The sequence below is a fragment of the Vulpes vulpes genome, chromosome 3 (genome assembly GCF_048418805.1).
Source record: "Vulpes vulpes isolate BD-2025 chromosome 3, VulVul3, whole genome shotgun sequence".
Taxonomy (NCBI): domain Eukaryota; kingdom Metazoa; phylum Chordata; class Mammalia; order Carnivora; family Canidae; genus Vulpes; species Vulpes vulpes.
In genome coordinates, this window is record NC_132782.1 from 83,348,298 (window position 1) to 83,372,478 (window position 24,181).

Consider the following 24,181-nt stretch of genomic DNA (forward strand, 5'->3'; position numbering starts at 1 on the left):
CTCACTCCTTCACCTTCTGTGGGCCTCCACTCCTCACTCCCTGGGCCTGAGGCCCCCAAAGTCTGGTCCCAGGCTTGCCTGCCACAGTGACCTCAGGCAGAGGGGGCCTGATCCTGCCCTGGCCTGGAGCAGCAGAGAGGATCCATGCTGCATGTTCAACATGTGGTCCCAGGAAGGGGCTGAGAGTGCAGAGTGTCCCGTGTCCAGATATGGCATCTAATCCTGGTTGGAGTGCATTCTCTCCAAGAAGGGATCCCTGGAGCCCCAGGTGGGGGGGGCAGGCCCCCCTGCAGGGTAGAGAAAGAAAATACAACTCTCTGCTTTAAACCTTGTTCTTTTATTGGGAGGGAAATTTCAGAGTGGGAAGTCACTGGAGCAAAGATGTCAGGGTGTCTGGGCAGCGCCGGGGCTCCTGGTTGGAGGGTGAGGGGGTGGGGAGAGGGGCTCACAGCAGGGGCTGGCCAGGCCCACCAGCTCTGAGAGGGTCACCTTGAGCCCCAATGCTCTATTTCCTTTTAACCAGCGAGGGCGCTGAGGAGTAGCACAGTGGTGGGTTTTCTCTCTCTGCTGATGTCTTGTTGTCCAAATCTGGATGAGGAGTGGGAGCCTCTGCCTCGCTCAATGAACAGTGGTCACCACCCTGGGCCTCTGGATGTGGAACTGGGGGTGGGAGAGAGGAAGTGAGGCCAACAGGCCCTCAGCTATGGCCATGTCCGGTGAAAGTTACCTATCTCTGGACCAGGGTGCTGACCGTCCCTGGGCAGCCCCAGGGTGGTGGGTGGTGGTGGTAGGTAGTGGGTTGGGGAATGGGGAGGGTAGAGCTCCTAGCTGAAGACAGGCCCCTGAATCACCTCCATGGTGGGATCCACGTTCTCCAGGGAGGGCTGGAAATGGTCATAGATGTTTTCAAGGCTGAATCTGTCCTCCTTCAGATTCTCATCTGCAGAAAGAGGGGCCAGGCTGAGTGATCCTGGGGAAGGCTGGAGAGGCATAGAGGGAGACTTCTTCCAGTACCTTCCCTAAAGTATCTCCCGCTGCCCAACCATCCTTCCACCATTGCAGCCAGTCTATGAGGTGGCTCTGGGAGTGTGCCTGGGGAGCTGGCCCAATGGGATGAGAGGACAAGAGGGAACCACAGCCCCCTGACATGCTTCAGGGTCAGAAGTCATGACCATGGGTAGGCTTGGGGATGATCAGGGTGAGAGTGGACCGGGAGGAAGGCACTGCTCAGGGGTCACCAGCTCACACACCCTCACAGCAATGGGAACCAGGGCAAGCAGAAACCAGCAGGGCCCAGAATCTTCTCTTGGAGCTGGCATGTTTTCAGCAGCCAGTTTCCCGGTTCTGCACATCCCACCCTCCTCAGCCTCCATGATCATGCCTTTCTTTGTTTCCTTCAAAGTCTTCCTGGGGACTCTGCCCTTTACCCTGCCCTCTTCCATGCCTGTATGCTTCCTTGACCACTCCCAGCTGCCCACTGGCTGAGACCTCTCCCCAGGGTTCAGACCAGAGCTGGTGGTGCCTCCTTCCACTGGCCCACAGTGTGTCCCACCTACTGCCTCTTTCCGCTGCCAGGCAGTGCTCCAGGCCTTCTCCCTTTTCCAGCCTGTGACGAACAACCCGGCCCAGCTCACTGGCATCTAAACTACATCTTCTGCTGTCCATTCCTCCCATCCCTCCTACCCCAACTCAGCTGCATCCTCCATCCCCTGCATACTGCAGAGCCATCTCGTTGGTCTCCCCACGTTAGGGCTGTCCCTCCCCAAGTCCACTTGAGTAAGCTGTTCAAAATATATCCCTGGACTCCCTCCCTTAAAGCCCCTCCAGTGTGTCCCCCTCATTATGGCTCACAGAGACCTCCACAACCTCCCTGGGATCTGTGTTCCTGGAAGCAGGAAGCATCCAGATTATTCACCAGCCTGCAGACTGGCTCAGGTGATGCCTCCTCTGCAGTCTTTTCTGATCCCTCCCCACCCTGGCTGGGGCGGACATACTTCTGGGCCCCTGGAGCCCAAGGCATGGTCCTGTCCTCCCACTGACTGTGTGTGCCTCTGAAGCTCTCACAGGGGCTGGTCTCTAGGGGGCAGGATCTGACTCAGCCATGCCTGTTGACCCTCCATGGTGTTTGTCAGAAGGAACTGGTAGGGCAGGACCTGCCCAGGGACTGTGATCATTCATCTCAGTGAAGCAAGATATTAGCAGATGTGACATGGTGGCTTTCCATGGCAGCGGAGAATCAGAAGAGCTTGAACACACAGGAGGCTCTATGGAGGGGCAGTGTTTGAACTAGACCTTGGAAACAGAGCCCCCAAGGAGGGGAACCCTCCATACAGTGGTGCAGGAGGCGCAAAAGCATGAAGAAGGTAAAGGTGAGCGTCAGCCCCACACAGATAGGAGTGTTAGAGAGGAGCTGAGAAAAGACAAAGTCAGCGGAGGCAGCGTAAAGGTTCAGGGTCAGGAGTTCGCAGAGAAGCTGGCAGAGCCAGGCAGCCACAGGACACACAAACCCAGCTGGCACCCACAGCCACACTGAATCTGGCTGCAGCACCTTCTCGGCCTTTCTCCGCCCACTAGCTTGCTCCTGGTGAGAAGTACCTTCCCAGATGCCTGTGTTCTGGAAGCTGCCAGGAATGTCTTCTCCTTGCCACTCCCGAGACAGTTTGTATTCTTGCCTGCCAACAGAAACGAGGTGAACAGCTGGCGGTAGGGAGGTGGAGGAGGGAGCATAGAGCCCTGACCCTTGGCTTCTGGAAAGGGCTACCTCAGCCAAGCCCTGGTTCAGGGAGGGGCCTATTCCCAGGGCAGTAGCAGAAAACAAAACAACATCACCGTGGCCTGCCCCTCCCTCAATAGGCCTCTGTTCCCTTATCTTTGAGAAGGGAGCATTAGATCAGAGTCAGAGCAACTCCCTCTGACTATATCAGAGGCATCAGGGGCACTGTGCCCATTGTTTCTCAATCTTCTTAGGTGGATTTCCTCCCATTTTACAGCTGAGAAAGCGACACTGGATAGCTCATCCCCAGTGTCCCAGTGCAACAACGTGGCTCTGTGGCAGCCAAGGTGATAACACCAGGTAATGTCATTATATAATCCAATCTCAGGACCCAAGTTTTAAGATGCACTTCTCTGCCAAACAGATCAGGTCAGATCAGCAGGCTGCCTTTTGCTGTTACCCAGAGCTGAGAGGGACTGTGTCCCCATCAGGCCTCCAAATGCTGAATTGGAAGGAGAAGAACCTTGGGATATTCCAACTGTGTTCCCCTTTCCCTGGGCCCAGCCCCAGAAGCTCACCTGTGCAGTTTTCTCTGGGATCGGCCGAGGAGGACGATCAGGACCACCACCATGACCACCAGCAGTGCTCCCACAGCCCCCACACTCCCATACACCAGGCTCTTGCTGGTTCTCAATGCACAAGTCTCTCCCCAGTACCAGTGCATGTCTGAGGTCGGGCATCTGGGAACACACCCAAGATCAGGACAGCCAGCTAACATCCCTCACACCCAGTCTCCCAAAAAAGAAAAATGAATGTCAAACCACTGGAAACTGGCTTTCCCTCCCTCCAAGGACAGGCATTGGTTAGGAAGGACCCAGGTTAGGAGGCTCCCTAACACTTAAAGGGCAGTGAGGGAGTGGGGGATGCCCTAGTACAGAGCAGGATTCAGAATCTGAGTTTTGGATGCCTTGTCCTAGGAACGTGATGTCCACCCATCTAATCTCTAGCTGGCAACTTGACTGGCCTGTTACCAATTTTATATTTTATCCTTTTTAAAATTATTTTTATTTTTTATTTTTTATTTATTTGAGGGAGAGAGAGAAAGCACAAGCAGATGGGAGAGGGAGAACCAGGCTCCCCTCTGAGCAGGGAGCCTGACACAGGGCTCAATCCCAGGACACCGGGATCATAACCAGAGCCAAAGGCAGACGCTTAACCCACTGAGCCACCCAAGTGCTCCTATATTTTACGCTTTTTTTTTTTTAAAGATTTTATTTGTCTATTCATGAGAGACACAGAGACAGAGGCAGAGACACAGGCAGAGGGAGAAGCAGGCCCCACTCATGGAGCCTGACACGGGACTCTACCCCGGGTCTCCAGGATCACACCCCGGGCCGAAGGTGGCATTAAACCCCTGGGCCACCGGAGCTGCTCCTATTTTATGCTTTAATTTATGCTCTCCCAAATTTAGTGCCCCAGCTATAGCCAGATGTGATAATGGCACTGTGGCTAGGATACCAAAAGGAAAATGAAATGTAGAGATAGAGATCTATAGATACAGAATTGGAAATTGGTAACTGGAACTTTCTCAGGAAGGGGCTTGTTCTGTCCTAAGACACTCATGTCTATAACCTGCACCTCCTCCTCCCTCTGGTGGGGGCTAGGAGTGAAGGGACACCCAGGTAGAAGAAAGAGGGATGGTGGGGAGGAGCTCTCCCTCCCCAACCCTGCTCCATGACTGTGGTGAAGGGTACAGTCCTACCACGAAACAGAGTGGGTGCTGGCCTTAGAGGGACTGGACACTCACAAACAGCGGGGGCCACTTCGTTGCAACTGGCATTCACCCTCATGACAGTTCAGTTGCGACTTAGTCCCAGAAGTGCACTTGGTCACACAGGCCAGCTTCCCATCCAGTTCATCCACATAGTAGAACTGGGCATAGTCCTTTGCAGCCTTCTGGGTGCATTGCTCTGGGAGTGAAGAGTGGGCAGCAAGCATCAGCCTGGTTAAAGCACCCCCAGCCTCCATATGTACTGCCCACACTTGTCCCCCAACACCCACCACTCTATGGAGGTGCTTACCCTGCAGGTCAAAGCCCAGGTTCACAGTCTTGCTCACAATGGTGGCTTTCTCATTGTAGCACAGATGTAAGGAGGCTGCTAAGCATGGCAGGAAAGAACAAAACATAAACACTGCTCTCTACCCTACTAGAGTCTTAGCCTATCCCTTGGGCCTGTAAGCAGACTCAGATAGAGGCATTAGGGCTGGTGACAACCTGAGCCCAAGACCAGGAGCAGCTGCTGGGGCACACTGCAGAGTCTAGGGAAGACACCCAGGGGGGGCTTCTGGATCCCTATGGGTAAGTCTCTGGAGTTCCAGAAAAGAGGAGAGATGCAGGGCAGTCAGAGGCTGAGACCTCCCTATGGGACCCCTCTCATCCTTTCCCTACCACCATCAGGGCCTACCTCTGCACTCTTCCGAATCACCAGGTAACCTTTTGGTCTCATTCATAATCTTGGCCGTTATGATTTCAATGAGGTTTTCAAACAGTTTCTGAAAATCTGAAGTGTAGTTTGTCTCCATGACAACATCATGTTCCACCACAACACTGCCATTGCTAGAATCAGGAGTCAATGATTCATCAGTCACTCTGGGTCACCCACCCTCCCAGAAAGTGGGGCCCACAAAGCAAGAAGGGTGATGGGAGACAGTTAGCTATGTGACTCAGATGCAGAACAGACTAGGGACTCTTCCCTCCAACAGTTAACATCCTAGACAGAAGCTGCAGAGTAAAATGATCTAAGATTCCAAAATATCAGTGATCACAAGAAATGCCATTGGATAAAATTCATTCCTAAAAATGGAAGCTCTTGGGTGAAGATGTGGCAAAATTGAACCCTTGGGCACTGTTGGCAGGAATGTCAAATGGTACAGCCACTGCAGCAAACAGTATGACAGCTCCTCAAAAAATTAAAAATAAAATTACCATATGACTCAGCAATCCACTTACTGGTATTTACCCAAAAGAATTGAAAGCAGGGATTAAAGACATATTTGTACACCCATGTTCATAGAAGCATTATTCACAATAGCTAAAAGGTGGAAGCAACCTAAGTAGGTGTCCACTGATGGATGAATGGATAAATAAAAGGTAGTATACAGTACAATGAAATATTATTCAATCTTACTAAAGAAGAAAATTTTGACACAAGCTGCAATGTGGATGAACCTTGAGGACATTGTGCCAAGTGAAATAAGCCAGTAACAAAAGGACAAATACTGTATGAATATTTATATGAGTACTAATATGAAGTCCCTAGAGTTATCCAGTTCCTAGAGACAGAAAGAAGAATGGGGGTTGCCTGAGGTTGAGGAGTTGTTGAGAGTTTTTGTTTAAGTTTGGGAGGATGAGAAAGCTCTGGAGATGGACTGTGGTGGTGGTTACACAACAATGTTAATGTACTTAATGCCACTTAAAGCCATTTAAAATGATTAATTTAATGGTTAATGGCAAAATTTATATTATGGCTATTTTACCACAATAAAAAATATTTTATTTATTTTTTTTTTAATAAAAAATATTTTAAACTAAAACTTTTTAAATGGAGGCTGTTGGACTATATTTTAAAACCAAATAAGTATGTTTTAGAAATGAAAAAAATGTGAGGTCACTTTAGAAATATAAGATTCCAAAAAAAAAAAAAAAAAAGAAATATAAGATTCCAATCCAGAAGCTCCTTGTTATATGGCCAGTGGGACACTGAGAGATCTTAAGATAAGATCTGTCATCAGTCACAGCCATTATCAGAGAAGTCAGGAACAGGACACAGGAGGACAAAACCCAAAATGGAGATGGAAACAAGCGCTGGTCCTGGGCAAGGGGTGAGGGTAGGGTAGAGGACACCGAGACATAGAAGCTCATGGGCCCTTGACAGTATGAATATGCCTTTTTTCCTACTGGGCAAGACACCCTCCAGGCTCCCTTCCCTCCCTTCTACTTTTCACTCTCCTTTAGGGGATCTGCTTCTCCTGCCTACCCCTTAGATTCTGGTGTTTGACATGCTTCTTTCCTGGGAAATGTTCACCCCTGTGCTGTGAACATCCCCAAGCCACCATATGGTCTACTCTTAGGACTTCCAGCAACTTCTATCCAGGGAAACCAACACCAGAGTCTCTGCTGCAGACACTTTCTATCACATGTTCCACCACATGCTGTTCTATTACTCAACCATTCAATGTGGCTGGGCCCTGGGCACTTGAAACTCCATATGGCCCACTCATCATCTTCTTTCCCACCTCCCTCCTCTTTACCTTCCTCATCTCAGCAAAGGGTACTCCATACTCCCAGCAGCCCAGAAAACTGGTGCCATTCCTCCTTCTCTGCAAATACCCATCAAATCTCCATGATCTGCTGGTCTTGCTTCCTAAAGACCTTTCACACTGGACTATTTTTCTTCTGCATTGTCACTTCTCTGGTCCAGGCCACTATAATCTCCTTCCCCTGTCCACCATTCTCAGTCCTGCAGCCAGATTGAACTCTCTGAAGTGCAAATAAGATACCTTCCCACATGGGCCAAAACTACTGATGCCTAAAGATTAAGTAACTGGGTATGGGTCATCTTTCCACCTCCTCTCCCACCATGATTTCAAGCTGCCAATTGTTCTTTATGTTTCTGCAATCAACTCTCCTCTATTTTACCTCTAAGCTCCTCATCAGCAATTCCCTCTACATGGCTTATTCTTCATGATTCAAGCCTCAGCTTAGCTGTCATGTCTTCCCAAAAGATTTCCCTCCACCTTACCCAGCTTGCATTCAACCTCTCCCATTGCACCCTGTGTGTTTTTTACTGTTAACTCTAAACATATTGCACAGCTATTTTACTATGTTCTGCCACCCTTTGCTCCATGAAGACCAGAACCACTGCATTCCCTGCACCTACCACAGGGTATGCTTTCAATACAAGCTGTTAAATGGATGAAGGATAAATAAATGAATGAATAAATGAATGGTTCAGAGCCTTCTGGTGTTGCCTGTGGGCTACGGGGTGGGGGGGGGGTCCCCTCTGACCCAGCCAGATACTGATACTCATTCAAGATAGGAGAAGACAAGAGAGCAGAGAGGGGGGCTTCCCACAGTCTATAAATCTGACCTGCCCCCAACACACACACACATACTCACAACAGTCTCCTAATGATCACGCCTCTGTACTGGGGAAAGTCTTTGCCCATATAAGCTTTATCCATCTGAAAGAAATGAGGCAGCTGAGCAGCCCTTGCTCCATCTCAGAGGAAGCCCCAGGGCCCCCTTCCCCAGGGAACCCAAGGTATTAGCTCACAAAAAAGAAGGAAGGAAAGGTATAGGGATGCTCCCTCCACTAGGATGTGGGTGAGGTGGTGCTCAAGGAAGGGGGCTCTAAGAGGACCCCCTCTCAGGACTTGGGAAGACTGAAGGGATCCATGGGCTGAGAAACTCCAAAGTCAATCAGAATGAGCTCCTGTATCCCAATGACATTGGACATCCATATTGGGGAATCTGGGATTTTCCCGCTCTTACCTGACTCATGAATAGTTGAGTGAAATTCCGGTAGACTGGAGAGGATATGTTATTCAGGTCTTTTGTGAAATTCCTATTAGTCACTTTCACTGTCACACCTAAAGTGGCATTGATTTTTTCCGGGATTTCTGTGGGAATAGGTCATATTATGCATGAGATAGCAACCTCCCAATAATGTCTTCTGGGATTGGTTAATTCTCTGCCTCCTGGCTCATGGAGGTAGAAAAAGTGAGTAGGAGGGTGGATGGACATTCAAGAGACAAGTAAGAGTCACTAAAACTGGGACGCCTGAGTGGCTCAGTGGTTGAGCATCTGCCTTTGGCTCAGGGCATGATCCCAGGGTCCTGGAATCGAGTCCCACATCAGGCTCCCTGTATGGAGCCTGCTTCTCCCTCTGCCTATGTCTCTGCCTCTCTCTCTGTGTCTCTCAAGAATAAATAAATAAAATCTTTAAAAAAAAAAGAGTCACTAAAACTCCTGCCCCTTGTCTCTGAACACCATGAGGAGTTAATGGTCAGGATCATGACCCAGAGAAAGCTAAGTGGAGGGCTCCGAAAGAGTTGGGTTAGAAACATCTTGATCCACGGACATATAAGCTAGTGAAAAGAGCCCCGAGGAAGGGTCCATCCTCTATGTAGGCATTTGGGCCTAGGTGAATATCATATTTTTTCCTCTACCTGCACAATGAGGTAGCAGTAGCAGAAAGTCCTTCCAGTGTTGCCCTCCTATTTAAATAGTTAGGGACAATTTGCAGGTCTCAGAAAAGTTCATTACCGATGAAGAATGAGTCCACAAGGGACTTGCACTGGTAACCAAAGAAGCCTTGGGCACAGACACACTCTTTTCCATTCCATATGGTCCCATTGTGGCACTGCCCTGTGAAGGGATAGAATTCACAGCAGTCAACATGGAAGCCCAAGGGACAAAAATACTGGCCCCCAATCCAGGTCCTGTCATTCAGACATTGCGCTGATAGAGGAGAATAGAACCCTCTACCATAACCTCAAGCCTCAAGGGGATAGAAAGGATGAAGGACAATGGGGAATACGGAAACAAGAAATGAGAGGGGATGAGCAAAGAAAGCAAAAGTTCTAAAAATAAAAAGAGAAAATAGAAGACAACATTATCCATGTGGACGACATTCACTGACAACAAGAAAACACTGGAAAGGTGGAACAAGACCACGAAGAGGTCGAAGCTGATTAGCTGATGAGAAATGAGAGCTGATGAGCAGGAGAGGCACACAGAGTGACATACAAAAATACTCACTGTTGTAGCTGAAAGACTGGGTCGTCATCACAGTTGTGTGTGTGCTAGTGAACAGGGGATGGAGAGTTGAAGAAGTAGTGACCCCAGGGACTGGAGTATGGGAAGAGCCAGGTAGAGTGGAGGACAGAAGAGGAGAAAAACCAGAGGAAGTTGTAATGGCTGAAGAAGAGTCAGAGACTGGCCTGGAGGAAAAACCAGGGATAGCTGAGGCTGAAGAAGCACCAGGGACTATAGTTTGGGAGCTGTCATATGTTATTGGTATGCTTGGTGACCTTGTGCTGCTTTGAAACATAGTAGATCCTCCACTGAGGGTGGTAGCTGTTGGTCTGGAGAAGACTCTAGTTGTAGAAGAGAAAGTTAGAGCTGATGGAGATGTAGAACTAGGGCTGTCTGTGGCAGAGGGGATGGAAGTAGAAATCATTGGTTTGGCAGAATCACTATTGGTGATGAAGAGAGTGGAATTCTCATTCAAGGTGGTGGGCATTAGTCCAGAGGTGGCTGGGAGTGAAGAGGAATGGATGGGGCTTGATGAAGATAGTGGACTAAGATCTTCAGTGGTATTGGGTGCATCAGATGAATCAGTTGTCTTGGAGGAATAAGTGGTAGTGGTGAAGACACTGGATTCCTCAGTGATGGTTGTGATGGTAGTGGAAGCCAACAAGCCAGAACTTGATGAGGGCATAGGACCCCGACTAGGAGTGGTAGAGGAAGTATCAATAGAAACTGCCGAATGAGACAAATCAGAAATGGTGTAGATGGTTGGCTTTTCTGTGAAAATTGTGGCCGTTTGTGCAGAGACCAAGATAGTAGTGGATGATTCATCAGAGCTTGATGTGGAAATAAAACTTCCATTTACATTGGTAGAGGAGGTAACCACTGAATCAGTGGAGTGAGACAAAACAGATAGGGTTGTGTGGGCAGTGGATGCTTCAGGAAGGAATGTGGGTACTTGCCCAGAGACAGGAGTAGTGGAAATTAATTCATCGAGACCAGATGGGGAAGAATGACTTTCATTATGAGTAGTATACAAGGTATCATGTGAAACTGTTGGATCTGATGTGAGTGTTTCTTGATATCCACCTGTAGTGGAAAGTGTTTCCCCTGAACTTGAAGTAGAAGCAGAACTTGTGCTCTCCTTGGAAAGAGATGTGTCCAAACGCATTGTACCTATGGAAAAATCAGGAGTAGCTGAATAGACAGTAGACGGATCACTGAGACTTAAGGATGTCTGTTGTGAGACACCCATGGTAGTAGAAAGCTGGCCAGAACCTGAAGAGGAGACAGAACTTCCTACCAATTTTGTAAAAGAAGTTTCAGAGGAAACAGTAGATTTGGACAAATCAGACACACTGATGTATACACTCGGCTCCTCTGTGACAATCATAGTGGTTATTTCAGAGAGTAGAGTCGGGTTAGAGACGTCACTGGGATGAGCAGGGAAAGCAGAATTTGCCTCATGTGTGCTATAAAACGAGTAGAACGAATATGTTGCACTTGACACTGTTGAAGTTACGGCACTCAAAGCAGACCGGGGAGAAAAGGTTGTTTCCCCTACACCTCCCCAAGTACTAAAAGACTCACTGGAACTTGATGTCGGCAAGAAACTCTTATCCACTTCAGAAAAAGTGCTTGAAAATGAATGAGTGACTGCAGAGGAATCGGACATGGTGCTATGGTCTGTGGATTCCTGGGGGACACCAGTAGCAGTCGGTCCTGAGACAGCCGGGCTGGTAGACAGGTCTCCTGGCCTCGATGGGACCGTGGAACGGCCGGCGTGTGTGGTATGGGAAAGGTGGGTTGACGCCGTCGGCTCAGATGAAGCTGGCACAGTGGGGATGGGGGTTGTCTCGCCTGTGGGAGTGGAGCCGGCTTGCCCAGTGACCACAGTGGAGGTAGAGAGCTCACTGGGGCTCGATGTGGAGGTGGGAATCGCGCTATCTGTGCCGTGGGAGGCAGCAGTGGAAAAGGATGGTGTGGACAACTCTGAGGGGGCAGTGGCGGTGTAGACAGTGGACCCTGCAGCAAGAGATGTGGTTGTGTGTCCGCCATCAGCATGGGTAGTAAAAGGGCCAGCAGTCCTTGGTGTGGAAGCAGAAACTGCATCCTCTCCGCTGGTGGTGCTGTGTGAGATACCCGTTGGCTCTGATGAGTGAGGGGTGCCTGTAGACACACTGGATCGCTCCACGAGGCCCGTGGTCGTCTGTGCTGAGACAGAGAGGGTGGTTGACAGCTGGCCCGGACCTGAAGGGGACGCAGAGCTTCCGTCACCCACCGTATAGGAGGTTTCTGAAGTTACGGTCGTTTCGGTCAAAGCAGACACAGTTGTGAAGACGGAGGGCAACGCCGAAAGGGCGGTAGTGCTGCGTCCAGTGGTCAGGGTGCTGGTGGAAGGGTCTTCCTGGCTCGAGGGACTTGGAGAGCCTGTAGTGTAGGAAGCCAGTGTGTATTCCGATGACTCTGAGACGATCGTGGAGAAAGTGGACTCCGTAGCACTGGCTGAGGCTGATGGTCCCGAACCCGGGGAAGTGGCTAAAGACTCGGTGGGACTTGACATAGACATGGGACTTGCATCACCCTTGGTAAAAGTGGTTGCCGATGAGTCCGGAGGTTGAGGAGAATCAGAGATGGTGCCGTGGTCCGTGGATTCCTGGGGGACACCAGTAGCAGTCGGTCCTGAGACAGCCGGGCTGGTAGACAGGTCTCCTGGCCTCGATGGGACCGTGGAACGGCCGGCGTGTGTGGTATGGGAAAGGTGGGTTGACGCCGTGGGCTCAGATGAAGCTGGCACAGTGGGGATGGGGGTTGTCTCGCCTGTGGGAGTGGAGCCGGCTTGCCCAGTGACCACAGTGGAGGTAGAGAGCTCACTGGGGCTCGATGTGGAGGTGGGAATCGCGCTATCTGTGCTGAGGGAGGCAACAGTGGAAAAGGATGGTGTGGACAACTCTGAGGGGGCAGTGGCGGTGTAGACAGTGGACCCTGCAGCAAGAGATGTGGTTGTGTGTCCGCCATCAGCATGGGTAGTAAAAGGGCCAGCAGTCCTTGGTGTGGAAGCAGAAACTGCATCCTCTCCGCTGGTGGTGCTGTGTGAGATACCCGTTGGCTCTGATGAGTGAGGGGTGCCTGTAGACACACTGGATCCCTCCACGAGGCCCGTGGTCATCTGTGCTGAGACAGAGAGGGTGGTCGACAGCTGGCCCGGACCTGAAGGGGACGCAGAGCTTCCGTCACCCACCGTATAGGAGGTTTCTGAAGTTACGGTCGTTTCGGTCAAAGCAGACACAGTTGTGAAGATGGAGGGCAACGCCGAAAGGGCGGTAGTGCTGCGTCCAGTGGTCAGGGTGCTGGTGGAAGGGTCTTCCTGGCTCGAGGGACTTGGAGAGCCTGTAGTGTAGGAAGCCAGTGTGTATTCCGATGACTCTGAGACGATCGTGGAGAAAGTGGACTCCGTAGCACTGGCTGAGGCTGATGGTCCCGAACCCGAGGAAGTGGCTAAAGACTCGGTGGGACTTGACGTAGACATGGGACTTGCATCACCCTTGGTAAAAGTGGTTGCCGATGAGTCCGGAGGTTGAGGAGAATCAGAGATGGTGCCGTGGTCCGTGGATTCCTGGGGGACACCAGTAGCAGTCGGTCCTGAGACAGCCGGGCTGGTAGACAGGTCTCCTGGCCTCGATGGGACCGTGGAACGGCCGGCGTGTGTGGTATGGGAAAGGTGGGTTGACGCCGTGGGCTCAGATGAAGCTGGCACAGTGGGGATGGGGGTTGTCTCGCCTGTGGGAGTGGAGCCGGCTTGCCCAGTGACCACAGTGGAGGTAGAGAGCTCACTGGGGCTCGATGTGGAGGTGGGAATCGCGCTATCTGTGCCGAGGGAGGCAGCAGTGGAAAAGGATGGTGTGGACAACTCTGAGGGGGCAGTGGCGGTGTAGACAGTGGACCCTGCAGCAAGAGATGTGGTTGTGTGTCCGCCATCAGCATGGGTAGTAAAAGGGCCAGCAGTCCTTGGTGTGGAAGCAGAAACTGCATCCTCTCCGCTGGTGGTGCTGTGTGAGATACCCGTTGGCTCTGATGAGTGAGGGGTGCCTGTAGACACACTGGATCGCTCCACGAGGCCCGTGGTCGTCTGTGCTGAGACAGAGAGGGTGTTCGATAGCTGGCTCGGACCTGAACCGAAGACAGAGTTTCCATCATTTGTTTTATAGGAATTTTCAGAAGAATACTTTGATGTTGAGAAGGCCTCTATGTTGAAGGTTGTATGTGAGCCTGTGGCTACAGAAGAATCTGAAATCATGTTCTTGCCTGTGGCTTTCTGAGTCACATCATTGGCATTCAGCCCTGAGTCTACTGGACTTACAGATAAATCTCTAGGTCTCAGTGTTCTTGCAGACCTTCGTATGTCTACAGTGTGAGAAGGCTCAGATGAATCAGTGGATATAGAGAAATCAGAAACGGTGGTATAGGTGGTTGCCACCCGTGTCAGAGGTGTGGTGTTTTTTTCTGTATCTGTAGTGGGACTTGGTGAAGAAGCAGGCAGTTTCTTTGCTGTGCTGTAGGAAGAGTTTGTAAAAGATGTCATTGTGGACACCCTGAAACAAAGATCTGGTCACATATCCATGATAATCTCTGGTGGTAAAAGTTTCTCTAGAGCCTAATGTGTAAGCCAACATTTTATCCTCTTTGCTAATGGTACTGTATGAGGTAATTGTAAGCTTGGACAATTTAGGGGTGCCTGTATACAAAATCGATCCTTCTGTGAGGTCTGAATCTGTCTGTGCTGAGCCAGTAAGGGTGGTAGATAGGTGACCAGAGCTAGAGGATTTAGCACTTCTATCTTCCGAGGTGGAAGAGGTCCCAGAGGAAACAGTTTATTTGGACAATTCAGGACTGGTTGTGAAGGCAGAAGTCAATTCAGTAAAAGCTGTCATGCTGTGACCAGTGTTCATAGTTGTGGTAGAAAATCCACTGGGGCTCAAAGAATTAGAAGAACTTGTAGAAGATGAGACTGTAGAATTTGATGAGTTTGAACCAGCTGTGATGACAGTGGATTTTTCAGAAATAGATGTGGCAGAGAGAGTAGAGGGGTCACTGGAATTCGATGTGGATGCATCATTGGTAGAGATGATTGTAGATGACTCAGTGGATTGAAAAAAATCAGAGATAATGCTGTGAATTTGTCAATGAATTTAGTGACAATCTGTCCCAGATAGCTGGTCAACCTGTGATGCTGAAGAACAACTTCTCTTTTCAGAGGTATAGCAAGTATCAGAGGAACCTGCTTATTTGGACAACTTACCAGTGATGATCTAGACTTTTGTCTCTTCTGGAATACACTAGTTTGTCTAGAGGGCAAGATGTCACTAGATAAGGTTCTGGAAGTTGATTGTGATTTATGACTTGGATAGTTAGTTGTATGGTTACGGATTTTGACAAATCTGTATGGCTGCTCAGAAATACATATATTCTGCCCCAAAGCCTATACCTTCTTCCCTAAGCACTCTGGGACGTGTTTTATTACTTTGCCATAAATATGAAAGAGCAATTGTACCACATAAATGCCCCATACACATTCCTTTTGCTCCTCATATTCTGTGATTTGCAGACCACTTGGTTACCTTGAGTCATCAGGCTGCTACTTAGATTGACAACTCTCTCTTCCCCATCTCTTACATGTGAGAACCCGTACTCTATCCTAGCATTTCACACAGACCCAGGAGGAATAGGAGAGCTAAGGCATGTTACTATGGATAATTCACCCCCTGTCCATTCTCTCCAGACACACTTACTCAAGGGCTAGCCATATGACCACCTCTACTTGGATACTCTCTGGCCCAAGTGAGCTCCTCCTACTCCTTGGCCCCATAGCCCACTCAATAGACCACAGTTGTCTAAGAGAAAGAGTGCTGGGAATTCATCTCGCAACTGGAGGTCTCATTCTGTCATCTCTTTGCCACTTAGAACATGCAATTACATGTGTAAGACTCTGTTCACCTGTATAGGATGGGACTATAATCCTGGATCCTCTTTCCTGTCTATGAGATGAATAAGATCAAATATGTAAAGAATCTTTGTGATAATAGTACCGTAAAGTAGGTAGTATTAGGAATTCTACAGGATGGTATGAGGGGACTTGTTTAAAAGAGCAGAGCATGCAGCTTTCTGTGTCTCCTGTCAGTACCTCATCCTACCCCAAGATGCCTTGGAGCTGCGTCTTTCTCACCTCTCATGAGGATGGATCTTTGCCACTGGCAGAAAGGACCATGGTGGCCTCTGCCATTCCAGACACCCCATTTTCACAAGGTCCTGACAGTCACAGGGAGAGGCCAGAAGCTGGACAAGAACTGGAAGCCAGGGTAAGCAGGGAGTGGACAATTAGTCAAGACAGGTCATTCACATCAACAGTTCCAGATCCTTGGTTTTGAAGACCACCATCAGAATATTTAGGAAACAGCACTAGCAAACCACTGATCCATGATTTCAGGTCAAAACTATAATAATGTCTAAGACTTTTGGAATTCTATATTAATGAGAAAGCTTGAAAAGATTTCTTGGCTGTTTTTTTTAAGTCAGTAGATATGTTTGTTTTGCCCAATCCTCTTGCCTGTGAGTTATATTTTGTCTAATTTGGCAAGGTGGGAGTAGAGGACCTGAGCTGGAGAGGCTACCAAGGTGAGGGGCATCCTTGAATCATGGGTATGAGGAGGATCAGAAAGAAGCAGTACTCAGGGGCTTTGGACAATACAAAACAAAGCACAGCAGGGCTCAGAGTAACCTAAGCCTGGCTCTAGGACCTCAGAGCTGCCTTCTCTTTCCTCTCATCCTTCCTTGAAGGATGGGCCACTCTGCCCTCCTGGCTTCTGAAGGTGCTTTCTGACTCACCCCTCTGAAGCCCCCTTTGATTTCACCCAGAGGTGACCACAGTCCTCAGCCTCTCTACCTTAGTGTGCCCATGGGAAAACCACTACTCAGCTCTGCCCCACCCTTGTCCTTATAATTGCTGAGACTGTGCTAGGCCCTGGGGATGGCCAACCACTCAGCCCTCTGACCTTGCTGGGGCTCCTGCCCCCTCCTTTGCCAGCGCAAGGTAGAGGTAGTTGAGGCCCACATGAAGGGAGGTGGTGGTGACCCCAGCAGGGGGATGTGGGGATGGAACAAGGAAACAGCCAGAAAGTAATATCTGAACTGCTGTTTCCCCTTCTTTAAAAAGAGTTTCATGGATTTAGGCATTATAAATTTTACTGGACTTTTTAAGTTATAAAAGTAGACTGTTGTGACAAGTCAAACAATGAATAGACACATAAAGGCAGTTTATGGTTGTGTCTCTAACTGAATCACAAAGAACGAATTGGGGTGGGGAGAGCTGGCATTTATTGGCCACCCATCAGCAACCCATACTAGCCTTATCACAATTGTAACTCAGTGGTTGTGTAGAGAACAGCCTACACAATCCGCTGACACCCCCTCCCCCACCACCCAAAGCAGAGTCTCCATGACTACAAAGAACACTTCTGTCCTGTTCAGCTTGACCCAGAGTAGGTTCTCAGTGAGCACTTCTGAAATAAATGAGTGAATGAATACTGAAAAGTCCACCAGACTATTTTTCTTAATATTTTAATATTATCCTATGAGGCAGGCATTGCTGTTTCTGTCTCACACGTTGTTAACTGCAGTTCTGAGAGTTAAATTCTCTCCAAGTTTGCCTAGCTGGTAGGCTAGAATCCAAGAGGGTAGAGAGATAACTGAGGCAGAGGGCAGGCTAGTGAAGTAGGTGTGAGGCCCGCTTTGGACTTTGTTGAGCAGCAGTGAAGAATGTCCAGCAAAAGGCCATGATCCCAACTGTGCCTTAGAAACCGAGAGCCCTTTATTTTTTTTTTCAGAGAGCCCTTTAAAAGAAGGAGGAGGAGGAGGAGGAGGAGGAGGAGGAGGAGGAGGAGGAGGAGAAGGAGAAGAAGGAAGAGAAGGAGAAGGAGAAGGAGAAGAGAAGGAGAAGGAGAAGGAGGAGAAGGAGGAGGAGGAGGAGGAGGAGGAGGAGGAGGAGAAGGAGAAGGAGAAGGAGAAGGAGAAGGAGAAGGAGAAGGAGAAGGAGAAGGAGAAGGAGAAGGAGAAGAAGGCGGCCCTGGAGTGAAGGGGGTAGCAAGGGTAAAGGCAGGAAGACTGATGAAGCCACCCCAGGGACATGGTGTTTGGTCCACCCAGGACCCCAACAAAGGCTGGGACACTCATTGGAATGAATTCTGGACATCCTGTTGTCTTTCATCTTTATTCCTGGATTCATACCATTTACTTCACTTAGTTGCCATTCAATCTATCTTTAAAACATGCACATCCACAACTACAACTGCCTGTCAGGGCACACTGATCAGCTCCAAGTACCCGAATCCCTATCCATCTCACTCGGGTGCCCTCCTACCTTCTGGAATCTCTCATGTCTTTAGGGTTCCAAGATACCACCGCACCCTATCTATCCTTCTCCTTGGTCCTGCTACTCTTCCTGTTCACTAAGAGGGATCCCTGCAGAAAAAGCTCTGCCACAACTTCCACCTCCTGGAAGGCAATCTCTTCTGTGCTCAAGGCTTTCACTCACTCCTGGAAGGTACAAGGAAACAGTATCCTGAACAGTGCTCTGGGTGAAGAGCTTCAGATCTCTCCCAGCCCAGGATTCTGGTGGCGATGGTGTCCCCAAAGGAATTGGCAGAGCAGGTGAGGTTGTCCTTCCCAAAGTCAACCTCCAGGATCAGGGATGCTCCCCTAGGAAGCTGAGCAAAAGAAAATCATAGCCAGGCAGGAAAGTAGCAAAGGTAGCCTGGGTACCTGGGTGGTTTAGTTGTGTGTTTAAATTTTTCTTTTTTAAAAAGGTAGCCAGGGTACCTGGGTGGTTTAGTTGCTGAGCTCTGCCTTTGGCTCAAGACATGCAGTCCTGGGATCAAGTCCTGCATCGGGCTCCCTGCATGGAGTCTGCTTCTCCCTCTGCTATGTCTCTGCCTCTGTGTGTGTTTTTTTTAAGATTTTTATTTGTTTATTCATGAGAGAGACAGAGACAGAGACATAGGCAGAGAGAGAAGCAGGCTCCATGCAGGTAGCCCAATAGGGGACTTGATCCCTGGACTCCGACCACGCCCTGGGCCAAAGGCAGGCGCTAAACCACTGAGCAACCCAGGCGTCCCAAATAAATAAAATCTTAAAATGAAAAAGCATAGCTATTCTCCAAGGAAAGAAATCCAAATGGTCAACAGGAAGAAAAATAAATAAATAAACTTCACCAGTAAACAAAAAAACTCAAAACAAAGCAAGATGCGATTTATTTTTACCTACCAAATTGCACCCCCTCTGTGATATTAAATGATAATGATAGCAGGTGTTGGTTGGGGCATTCACATAGGATGCCCATGGACTTCGCTTGTTACCAGATTTTCAAAGGAAATTTGAAAACACGCACCAGGGACCATCAGCAGATTCATACCATTCTTAATGATTCCATTTCTAGACACTGATTCTAAAATAAAATAACCTGATGCAGATTCTTTTAAGCTTTCATACAAGAATTTTATTAGGTCATTATTTATGATAATGAAAAATGGTCCAAAAGCGTCCAAGAATAGAAGAATAAGAGACTGGTCCATAGAATGAATATTTATCTGCCATTAAAACATACACTAACCAGGGGCACCTGTGTGACTCAGTCAGGTAAGCATCCAACTTCACCTCAGGTCAAGATCTCAGGGTCCTGAGCCCCACAACAGGCTCTGCGCTCAGTGGAGAGTCTGCTTGAGATTCTCTCCCTCCCCCTGTTCATGCACTCTTTCTCTCTCTCTCTCTAAAATAAATAAACAAATCTTTAAAAATAAATACATCTCCCATAGAACAAATCTAAACACATATTCAGAAATAGATGAAAATGCTCATGATGTTGCTCTAAGTGGTAAGGTTAAGCAAAATTTTCTTCCTTTCATTTGCCTACACTTTCTCAGTCTTCTACAACAAATATGTATTCATGTTATGATGTTTAAAACATATATGCCATAAAAATAAAAGGTTAGGTATATCCAAAACCTCAGAAAATACAGGGAAAAATCACTCATAATTAATGGTTCTCAAGCCTGGATTCCCCCCATCTTTGTGGTCAAAATGCTTAAGAAAAATGATCTACAGTTGACCCTTGAATAATATAGATTTGAATTATGCGGGTCTGCTTGCATGTGGGTTTTTTACAGGACAGCATTGTGAATGTATTTTCTCTTCTTTATGATTTTCTTAATCACACTTTGTTTTCTCTAGCTTATTGTATTGTAGGGATATGGTATATAATACACATGACACCCAAAATATGTGTCAATTGACTGTTTATGTTATCAGTAAGGCTCCCAGTCAACAGTAAGGCTATGAGTAGATATGTTTTGGGGGAGTCAAGAGTAATATGTGGACTTTTGAAGGCACAGAGGTCAATGCCCCTAACCCCTTCTCAAGGGTCAGCTGTACTTGCCTGTGTTGCAGTCACACACTCATCACCAAAGATACCAGCTCTCATACCAAATAAGCAAAATTTGCTACTTTCCTGCCCTCTTGGTAGCTTTTATTGCTTTTTTATAATATGTGTGTTTAAATTTTTCTTTTTTAAAAAAAGACTTTATTTATTTATTCATGAGAGACACACAGAGAGAGGCAGAGACACAGGCAGAGGGAGAAGCAGGGTCCATGCAGGGAGCCTGACGTGGGACTCAATCCCAGGACTCCCGGATCACACCTTGAGCCAAACGTAGATGCTCAACCACTGAGCCGCCCAGGTGTCCCTAGATTTTTCTTAAGAAGATACACATTGGAGTAAGGCAGACAGTTCACTGGACAAGTCTTTCACTTGGTGGCATTCTTGGGGAAAAGCCCTAGGAAGCAAGTCTGAAGATCACCACCATGATGTGAGACCGTTTCCTCCTGCCATCTCCAAAACACATTTGTGCTTGTGGTGAACTCAGTCAGTTGGGGTCCACAGGAGCATCCCCAAAGGCTGGGGTGGTAGGAGTGGGGCCCGGGGGCACCTCCAGGATCAGCCACTGCACAACTGAAGGACATCTTACAATTAACCTCCCTGAACTTCCATTTCTCTCTGGAAAATGCAGACCGATGATGCCTGCCCCGACCACATTGCTCACTCTAGAATATTCTACAAGAGAAGCAGTGGGAGGGCCACTGGAATGTGTCATGGTCCTTCTGGCCCTACTCCTCGACAGCCACCAGTCTGCAATGCCACCTCTCCCAGGGGCCTCCCTGATGAGGAGGGGGAAGGAGCAGCCTCTGAAGCCCCACCTGCACTCCTCCACCATCGGCCCCTCTCAGAGCTCCAACTTGGGTTGTCGCTCTTCCTGCCTTGTTACCATGGTCCCACCTAATAAACTTAACTATAAACTGGCTTATTCATCATGCCTCATCCAGATCACCTAGCACCTGCCCAGGTGGAGCCAGGCCTCATGTGTTTGCTGAATGAGTAAGTTTATTACTTTCCATATAAAACGGCACTTCCTTTTAATTGCTCTAAATTTATGCCATGCAAGTTTCAAAGGTTGTCCCTTTGTCTATTGTGAACAAATCTGTTTTCATCTTCATCGTAGTCTTCTTGATTTTGTGCTTGAGCATTTTCTACTTCTGCTTTCACCTTTCTAGACCACAGATCTCTGACTCCTCAGGGCCCTGCCCCAGCCCCTCTAAGACAGACACTTCTACCCTATTCCCCTGCCATCTGGAGGCGCTCCCTTCCCCCACCTTTCCTGTGAACACTTTAGAACTTCATGTACACAAAATAGGACACGGACTTCAGTCCTTGTGTTGATCCACAGCATCGTCTGGTCTTTGTGACCCCTGTAGCACATGGAGAATGTAGAATTCTAGGCAGTGCCTAATTCGCATCTACCTCTGAGCCCCAGCCTGCAGGACAGCCACATCCCGAAGCTCCATGGTGACCTCAAATGCAACAGGTCTGCCAGAAGGCCTCTGTCAACCACCAGAAAAAGGCTCCTGCCCTCCCACTCACATAGGCTCTAGAACAGTCTATCCTGGTGCCACCATAGTCCATCATCAAGGGAAGTGGGGTTCCCAGCTGGAGCCATGCCAAGATAGCTCTCAGGGCAAAACAAGGTCTGCTCTGGCAGGGCAATTCACCCCTGCTCAGTCCAGAGAGGTCCTCTGGTATCTACAAGCCTCCACCTGGCCCCAACACGTTGGTCACCCAGGGGTGCTCCTTACCTTTGAGACATTCTCATGTCAGCTACCCTGCATAGCCCTGCCCAGGCTTTTCCTACCTTCTCAGGTCAGCATTCCTTCTCCCTACTGTTTGCTTGCCTAAAACCTCATCAGTCCTCACAGGGAACTGGAGAACCCAGAGGATAGTGCAGATTAGAAAGAAAACTATAGATGCCAAATGAGGTCTCTGATCTGGCACCTGAACCCCCCCACCAAAGACCTAGAATACAAGCAGTGGGTGAGGGATGTTGCAGAGGGCCGAGGTCCTCCAGTTCAGGGATGCGGCACACATACTTTCTGTCGAATGGGGATGTCATGTTAATTTGTTGTGTGACCCCAGGTATATCACTCACCCTCTCTGAGCCTCAATCTCCTATCTGACTACATTTGTGTACACAAACTCCCTTACAAGGGTCACAAGAGCCACATGAGCTACCTGCTGTAAAATGAGTTTGTGAAGAGCAGAGCCCACTGTGGGTGGGAGATGGGGAGGGGGCTCTGGGTATCGTCAGACCTTCTGGAGCCTTCTGGAATAGCCCTACTTGCCTGATGTCTCCATTCCTGACAGCCTTCTGCACTTAGTAGAGGTAGATGCTTTCTGACTCTAACATGCTTTTGGGCTCACTCATGTCAGTGTTATCTTTTTCACACAATACCAAGCACCTTAGGAATAGGGATCTCTGCTTGTACTGGTGATTATCTCCAACTCACAGCAAGGTGCACGAAGACAATGCACTTGCTGGCTATGGGGCTCTTCATCATCATCATCATAATCATCATCATCACCACCACCACGACCACCCTCCTCTCTCTCCTCCAACAGCCTGATCAGAGGGATGCCTGGAGTCGGCCTGGGGAGCAGGGATGGGCTGGACCCCTCCTAAGGCTGACCTGCCCATAGCTTCCTAGTCTCTGTATTTTAAAAAATATTTTATTTATTTATTTGAGAAAGAGAGAGAGAATGAGCCAGGGGAGGGGTAGAGGAAGAAGGAGAAGGAGAAGCAGACTCCCTGCTGAGCAGGGACCTGAACATGAGGCTCAATCCCAAGACCCTGGGATCATGACCTGAGCCTACGGCAGACCCTTAACCAACTGAGCCACCCAGGTGCCCCTATTCTCTGTATTTTACCTTAAAGCTAATCTATAATTATATTTATATAATTATAACAATAATTAATAATTATAATAACTATAGTTAGTATACTTTCTTACTGTCCCTAAATCCACACGGTTCATGACCGCCGCCCCCGATCCTTTCCCATCAGCCCTGCTGGGCCCTGAACATATCTAGGCAGGGGAGAAGGAGGTATGTGAGGGCACGGTGGAAGGCTGAGGTGGCCACCTACAGACTGTGTTCGTGACTGGGGTCTCAGAACTCCCTATGTGGGTTATCTCACTCCACCCTGCAGGGTACCAAAAACTCCCTTCCCCACCACTCCCTAGCCATTCCCCATACCGTACAGGGCCTTCAACTCAAGAGCCCCCTCTTCCACCTGAGGCCTTGGGCTCACTCCCCCAGCACTGCTCACCCCAGCAACTGTCCTGTCCACCTCTGCCCTCGGTTCTTCCTGGTCTCCGGGGTTGGGAGAGTGGGGATCAGAAAGTCTGTTCTGAGTGAGGGAACCCACAGGAAATCAGTTTGTAACCAGTAGCTTCCCAGAGAATGGCCAAGACAGGTTCAACAAAGACCCCAGAGCCTGTGTCTCCCACTCAGCCCTTCAACTGTTTCTAACTAGAAGGGTTTTCCCAGGTGCCCGAGTTCTCCCCATACAAGAAGTTGCTGGATGCCCCATCCTTCCCTCCTTGGCCAGGGCTGACAAGCTGCACAGTGCCTCTGTGAGGTTTGGAAAGACCTGGCCGTCCGGGCAGATGTAGCCCGCAGGATGAAGGCAGGCAGAGGCCACTATCTAGGTGAAGAAAGATTCCCCTTCCCCCAGTGGAGTAGGGGGAGGCCAAAGGAGAGGGCTTGTGGGATGCCAGCCCACTCTCAGCCCCTGGGCCAGGGGCTTGACATGGCCTTGTACAACCACAGGCCATGCTCCTTGCCCTGTACCCACACATCTCCAAGGTAACACCCTTTGCATCCCCAAAAGCAGAATGAGGTCACAGCCCAGGGGTCAGAAAGCCCAGGCCTTTGGCAGCCCCTTCCCCTAAAAAGTGAGTTGGGGGAAAAGAATGAAGAGGCTGGCACACATTGGACCCCCCAGGGAGTGCCAGCCCAGGTCCCACTCACCCTGTGTTGCTGTAGCAGGTAGCCCGAGCCAGAGACTCAGTGTCACAATCCAGATCACCAGCATCTCCCGATGGGGTACTGGCTGCAGGGTCTCCCCTCATCAGGAGGGACCAAGAAATGAGAGCTCCCAGGAAGGTATCAGCTATATAAAGGACCCTAGAGACCTTTGCCTTGGGGTGGGGGTGCGGTG

The 24,181-nt window shown here is 49.1% G+C and overlaps 1 protein-coding gene across 1 annotated transcript; it reads right to left on the reverse strand.

Annotated features, from left to right (window-relative positions):
* Positions 1–316: 316 nt before the first annotated feature.
* MUC12 (mucin 12, cell surface associated) lies at positions 317–22,523 on the reverse strand. The gene is made up of 15 exons (XM_072751277.1): positions 22,470–22,523; positions 12,769–13,143; positions 11,809–12,183; positions 11,670–11,736; positions 11,388–11,552; positions 9,042–9,143; positions 8,268–8,395; positions 7,893–7,957; positions 5,179–5,330; positions 4,795–4,872; positions 4,521–4,683; positions 3,292–3,453; positions 2,596–2,672; positions 852–940; positions 317–660 (listed from the first exon to the last, which is right to left on the reverse strand). Exons 1-15 carry the CDS (start codon positions 22,521–22,523, stop codon positions 619–621), a joined length of 2,094 nt encoding a protein of 697 aa, XP_072607378.1. The 3' UTR covers positions 317–618.
* Between the last annotated feature and the right edge of the window lie 1,658 nt (positions 22,524–24,181).